The sequence below is a fragment of the Salvia splendens genome, chromosome 9 (assembly GCF_004379255.2).
Source record: "Salvia splendens isolate huo1 chromosome 9, SspV2, whole genome shotgun sequence".
Lineage (NCBI taxonomy): Eukaryota > Viridiplantae > Streptophyta > Magnoliopsida > Lamiales > Lamiaceae > Salvia > Salvia splendens.
The window spans coordinates 4,705,052-4,711,683 of record NC_056040.1 but is presented as its reverse complement, the minus strand read 5'-3'; the positions used below and the strand labels follow the sequence as shown (position 1 = coordinate 4,711,683).

General features: G+C 41.2%; 2 protein-coding genes and 1 long non-coding RNA gene across 3 annotated transcripts; all 3 read right to left on the bottom strand.

Moving 5' to 3' along the window:
- LOC121748165 lies at positions 1-595 on the bottom strand. Its single transcript, XM_042142389.1, has 2 exons — positions 108-595; positions 1-4 (listed from the first exon to the last, which is right to left on the bottom strand). Exons 1-2 carry the CDS (start codon positions 593-595, stop codon positions 1-3), a joined length of 492 nt encoding a protein of 163 aa, XP_041998323.1.
- Positions 596-1,369: 774 nt separating this feature from the next.
- On the bottom strand, positions 1,370-4,338 carry LOC121747879 (ammonium transporter 3 member 1-like). Its single transcript, XM_042142022.1, has 3 exons — positions 3,859-4,338; positions 3,147-3,432; positions 1,370-2,066 (listed from the first exon to the last, which is right to left on the bottom strand). The coding sequence occupies exons 1-3, from the start codon at positions 4,132-4,134 to the stop codon at positions 1,552-1,554; spliced, it is 1,077 nt and encodes a 358-aa protein (XP_041997956.1). The 5' UTR covers positions 4,135-4,338; the 3' UTR covers positions 1,370-1,551.
- Positions 4,339-4,477: 139 nt separating this feature from the next.
- LOC121747880 lies at positions 4,478-6,632 on the bottom strand. The gene is made up of 4 exons (XR_006039363.1): positions 6,376-6,632; positions 6,234-6,301; positions 5,004-5,069; positions 4,478-4,536 (listed from the first exon to the last, which is right to left on the bottom strand). It is a non-coding gene; the product is annotated as an uncharacterized LOC121747880 (long non-coding RNA).

Genomic DNA, 6,632 nt, shown 5'->3' with positions numbered 1-6,632 from the left:
CTACCTGATAACACAATATTTGGTGGATTTTCAAAATTTCCAACATTCAATCTCTGTGTATGTATATGCAACATTCAATTGTGTTATATCCATAGCGAATTAATTACCTGTATTCTATGATGGAATCCATGGTCTCCGAGAAGGATCCAGCCTGTTTCTCGACGACGTGGACATCCCAGAGGAGCTTGTTCCCCGAATTGGGGAGGTGCGGCACGTCGTGCGTCACGATGTTCCTCCCCGGCGGCAGGCCGCCCTTAGGGCGGAGGAAGTTGCCGCAGCACGACCGGAGCTTCACCTGCATCCCGTCGCGCAGGGGCTCCCACTCGATCGCTGGATCTGGCGGCGGCGACATCGTCTGCACCGCCTTCCTCGCCGTCACCCCCGGGAGGAGCGGGATGTTTGAGGCTGTCAAATACGTTCCGAAACAGCTCCGCAGACGAATCGCGTCGCGATATTCCACCAATTCGACTGTCCACACCGATTGTGGGTGCTGATATTCGCCTTGGATCACGCTCTCCACGTCCTCATCCGCGGTTAGGTATTTGTCGCGGTAGCTCACCATCCTGATTGATTTTGCCTTCCGGAATATATCCATTTCTTCTTCTTTTTTCAGATCTGGAAGAAAACGGGGATATGGCGATGCCTGAAATTAATCAATCGAATCGAACAGAGAAGGAGTTGGGATAAAATGTGGTTCTTCTTCTTGGGCTCCGCCGCTTCAACGGAGGAAAGCCAAACCTTACGGTAGAAGAATTGGATATCTATTTATGGAGGTATTTATTAATTAAACCGGTTTCCATTTTCGTTATAACACCTTAACCATTTATTAAATTGAAAGTAAGCCGAATAACGTTCCCCACAATTTTTTTATTCGCATGTGTATGCCATTAATCGTTTTTTTTAAATTTAAATTTTGTAACTCCATTTTAACTCTCCTATCCTTCATGGGGTTTAGGAAAGTTTGTAGCGTTACTTCTATAATTTAATTTAATTTAATTTTAAGGTACCATGAGCTACCCCACTTGTAATTTATGTTTTCTTATTTTATAGATGCAAACTGTATTTCCCAAAAAAGGTAAAAAGAAATTTATGTTTTCCAATTGTATAACTTCTCTGTATATCAATCTGTCCACCATTCAACCTTCAATTGTGCGAATGCTTGACCTTACTCTCTCTCTCTGTATACGAACCTAAACTTTATCTCCTGAAATGTGGAATTCAGATCAACATACTATTGCGGAGCAAAAGATAAACTTACAGTAACATCTCAAGTAGTTTAAAAAGGATATTTGTAGACAGATATATTTGGACCATTTCTATAAAGTATTAAACGAACCAAACCTCAAACCTCTTAAATTTTGCTCCACTATTTTGGTATTTGAGGCTGAAGTATAATGAGGCTGAAGTATAAAATGGATACAATTCAATTAAAGAACGGATTAACAATTGTGTAAAAAAACCTATGGCATAAATATGACCCAAGAAACGAAAAGGTTCATATACACACATGAAGCAAAGCATAAGTATAAAATTGATACATAAACCTCTTTGTCAAACCACCTGCGTAGCATCGCTAGACGCCTTGTGCGGCGGCGTGAGATCGTCCGACGTGCCACTGTGCTTGGTGTTGTCGTACTTTTCCCCGTCGCCCCACAAAGCATAGGCCTCCTCCCCGTGCACGGCGTCATCACCGATGAGCAGCTCCTCCTCGGGCATGCGCAACGGGATGATGAGGCCGATCGCAACGCAGATAATGGAGGTGACGACGATGTTCCAGCCGATGACGAATGCGCCACCAATGATCTGCTTGAGGATCTGAACGCCGCCGTAGACGCCGCCACGGGAGTTGGTGACGGGCAAGAAGAGGGAGCAGAGGACGGGCTCGGCGAAGAAGCCGGTGAGGATGCCGCCGAGGTAGCCGGCAACGGCGTGGGTGTGGAAGACGCCGAGGGTGTCGTCGATGGACTGGAGGAGCCACCACTTCTTGTGGATAACCATCATTGTGAACCACGGCACGCTGCCGGAGAGCACTCCCATTGCTATGGCTGCCCACCCTTGAACAAGCCCTATAAATCTAGAATTTATAAGACACAAGTAACATTCATGTTTTTTACTCTCTCCCAAATAGACTCTTTTTTTCACAACATTAGACTATTTTCATTTTTGACAAGTTTTTATCCTCATTCTTCCGGTTATACTCTAATCACTTTTTTTTATTGCTCTTAAAATTTTACTAATTTTGCATTATACTCTCTCCGTCCTCCAATATATGTCTCACTTTGACTTGACAGGGGTTTTAAGAAGTTAATAAAAAGTGGCTGGAAATAGTTAGTGGAATGTGAATTCTACTTTAATATATTAGTTTTATAATAAAATTTAAGTATAAATGAGTTAGTGGAATATGGTCTACTACCAAAAGTGGTAAAAAAATAAAATGGGACAATTAATATGCGACAGGCCAAAATGGAAAACAGAGACACGTAATGAGAGACCGAGGGAGTAACTCATTATTGTCCCAAAAGTCTCTGGTTTAAGAGACGGGTGGAGTATTTAGATTATATTTTGTATTTTTATCAAAATCATATTTCTCTTAATTTAATTGATCCATTCGTTTTTAATACTTACAAAATGTAACGTGGTCTAACTTTTTTTCAAAGAAATTAAGAGAAATATGGTTTTTGTATTGTGTTTTAGTCATGAATTGGGTCAATGTTTGAATTTTTGTTTCTTCAATATATATCTCGTAATTCGAACTAATCCCAGTTCGAAGATATTCTAATTAACCAAATTGCATTAATTAACTAACTAATCCTAGTCATAGAAACTCAAATTGCATTATTTAACCACTAATTAAGTCAATGGAATTTGTCTTTTACACCACCTTCATCTGATAAATGTGATCAGCAAACTTAGATTAATCAGTATACATCTTATAATGCCATGTACGTCGTTACTTAGTCGAAATCAAAACACTTAATTAATGATTCTGGTTAAGACACTTTGATTATACATACCTTGAATATGACTTAAATTACTCCGAAAGAGAAATTCCTGTTTTTTATTTATCATCGGAGACTAGTACTATCATAAATATTTGTTAAAATAACAAAAGAAGATTATACTAGTATTAAAAAGAAAATGTATACCTGCACCCGGAGTGATGCAAACAAGGCCGGTGATCATCCCCTGAACTGCGCCGATGACGGAGGGCTTCCCGAAGAAGATGACGTCGAGCCACGTCCACACGAGGAGGCTGGTGGCGGCGCAGATGTTGGTGTTGATCACCGCCATCGACGAGTCTATGTTGGCGCTGTAGGGCCCACCGCCGTTGAACCCCGACCACCCCATCCACAGCATCCCTGCCCCCGCCAGCATTAATAGCACATTGTTTGGGGGAAATCTCTCTCTATCAATCTTCGTTCTAGGACCTACCTGCACCACCAAATCCCATTTCATTAACAATTTCAATTTCTTTCAACAAACAAGTCATAAATTAAACCTTAAAAGTCACATATAAGTATTCATTGACTCTATAACCTACATAATTCATACAAGTCCACGTAAAATAAAGGGTAATTGAATGTAAAATTATAAAATTTGATCAGATTTTGGTCTGTCCAAAACTTCTTAAAATATGAATGACAAATAACGAAATTTCAACAATTTGCAATTATTCTTAACAAATTATTTAGGCAAATTGAGGCGCACATGTGTACAAATTAGTGATGTGGATGAATAGTGTCACGAACGTCTATTAACATGCCAATATGGATAGTTAAACGACATCACTATGAGACTAAGAAACTTAATTTTATAGGTAATTAATCCTAAAATAAATAAATAGAGAGAAGGAGTGACCCAAAAAGCAGTCGTGATGCCGGCGACACCGGAGGAGAGGTGGATGACATATCCACCAGAGTAATCCATGACACCCCAGTGGTAGAGAAAGCCTCCACCCCAGAGGCTGAAAGCTCCTACGGTGTAGGAGAAGGTGAGCCAGAGCGGGACGAACATCATCCACGCTCCGATATTCATCCTCCCCAACAACGACCCCGCCACCAGTATAACTGTGATGGCAGCAAACACGCCCTGGTACCACACAAGCGACGCCATCGGGTAGAAGGGCGTCGCCATGGCGGTCTCCACTGTGCCGTTGCGGTAGTAGTGCTGGGTGGCGGGGAGGCTGGCCTGGCCAATAAGGAACTTCTTGTCACGCCCGTATTTTCTAAGGATAGAAAACACGGTTGATCGCAACTAGGGGAGGATTAAAGAAGCGAGGATGAAAAGGGAAAACAACACAACTCGACCATAGCTCGAAACAAATGGGAATAGCTCGAATAAAATCAGAGTATCTCAACAATCAACAACTCAAAAATGAATATTATCTCAGCGATACAAGAACTCAAAAGAAGGACAACTACTCAGTGGAAGCATTTGTGAGAAGGAATATGCCACGTGTGAAGACATGACACATTCTAAACACTTAAATTTCTTCAACGGTCTTGCTCAACACCCACCGCACCCGTCACGCTCAACCTGAAATTTTTAAAAGAAAAGCAGGGCTGAGTACTTGATGCACTCAGTGGACTCATGCCGAAAATATTTTATAAAAAGTATTTATCATGCCACTATTGAGTGACCTTGGGGTTTTAACTTTAGAAATCGCCCAAGACACTAAAATCATTTCCATCGTAAAACTCGTGACTGCAGTCATTTTCCCATAGATGTCTACCAAATCTGATCCATTGATGACGAGAAATGTGGCCACATTCCAAGTCACTAGACCGGCCGACCCAAAAGACGGCTCACGATCTCCATAGGTGTACACTAGCCTGAATAGGGACTCACTCCCTAGACAGACCCGAATTCGATTATCCATTGATGGCAAAAGCCACATCAGATAGGTTCCATAGAATAAAACAAAAACGGCATGACAAATATTCATATCATTTTCACATAAAAATATACTTAGGGCATTGCCCTTATTTAAAAAGAAATCCCACCTCAAGTTCTTAATCTGAAATGATTTCCTTTCCCTTGATTATCACGTCTCGCTTGCAAGGAATCACCTTTAGCATTTAAATAACACATAAATCATACACAATGAATCAAGTAAATAAATAAGATACATGCACCCTAATTAAAATCGTTTATCTCGTTTCTCGTTTTTCGATTATTCGGCGGCCGCCTAAAGTTCCTCTGTTGGCTCCTCGTATTTCCACCACGATGTCGAAATAAAATCTCCAAAATTATAAAAGTGTATAATTAAACTATCGCAACCATTTCCCCACGAATTATATTTATTTCGGACTTAGGATAAAATTATTCATTCGTCGAAATATTCCGAAATTAATTAAATAGTTCGTCATTATTAATTATCGGCCCAAAGATTTATTTAAAAGCCCAAGACTTAATTGTTTCCCACCTTATATTTTCAAATTAAAATTTTAAAGCCCCAAACCAAAAATATAAGGGAGCCCAACTAACAAAACATCCAATTTATTAATGTGGCCCAATTAGCTTTTAAAAACAAAAGGGCAGGCCCAAGAAATCCCTTTTTTTACACGTATACTCCCTCCCTAATGGCCCCACATACACCAACAACAATTTATCCACCTTACTGCAAAAGTAACAAAACATATCAACTCTCCTTCTCTAAACAAAACGTCGGCTTCCCTCCCTCTCTCTCTACTGTATTCTTCTCCAACTTGCAGCTACTGGCGAAACGAAGTTCCAATTTCACCTCCCTCTCTTTCGATTTTTCTCACAAGAAAACGAAAACTCCCAATTAAAGAGAAAGCCCCAAAACAGAAACCGTTGAATCTCCGATTCACTCCACGCCGCCAGCCGCCGCTGCTGTCGCGTACCCACCGTCGCCGTCGCTGATTCGTCGCTGCCGTTGTCCAGCCTTCGCCGCATCAGTAGCTCCGACGCCGCTGCACAAAGCCGCCGGCTACTGCTCGACGGAGTTAACGGCGCTGCTGTAGCTTCGCCAGCCGCTGCGGTCCGCCGGGAGCCGCTGCTCCGTCGGTGGTCGTGCAGCCCCGAAACCACCCCGATATCAACCCCGAAACAGCCCCGACGATAAGTTCTAACAATTGTGTGTTCAATCAACATTAACTTTTCTTGCGTTTTAAAGCTTGTAAGGTTAGAGGGGAGTTCGATTGGTGGTGTAGGATGATATGTTGTGAAAAAAAAATGCTAAAAAAAATTTCAGGCTTTAGAAATTATACCTTCGTGAGTAGGACTTGGTTGTGGAGTTCACAAGAGGGAGGTCCTTTGAACACGAGAGTTTCGATTTCTGTTTATAGCAATCTGATGTTAGATTCTGAAATAGGAGTAATTTAGGTACAAATCGATGGGAGAATTGTTTACCTCGAATTGAAATTGAGCAGAATGGGTCTTGGTTCTTCTTGCTTGCGGAGAGCGTGTAGAATAGGGAAGATAAACTGAATTGGAGATTTAAAATAGAGGGATGAGTGGTTTGGATGTGAGAGAGATTTGGGGAGAGAGGGGAACGTTTGTCCAATGTGGGGAAGGAGAAAAATTTCGAATTCTTACTTTTTTTTAATTAAATTGAATTTGTTTAATATTTAATTGCAGATGACGGAGGAGAAAAAACTCTATAGAAT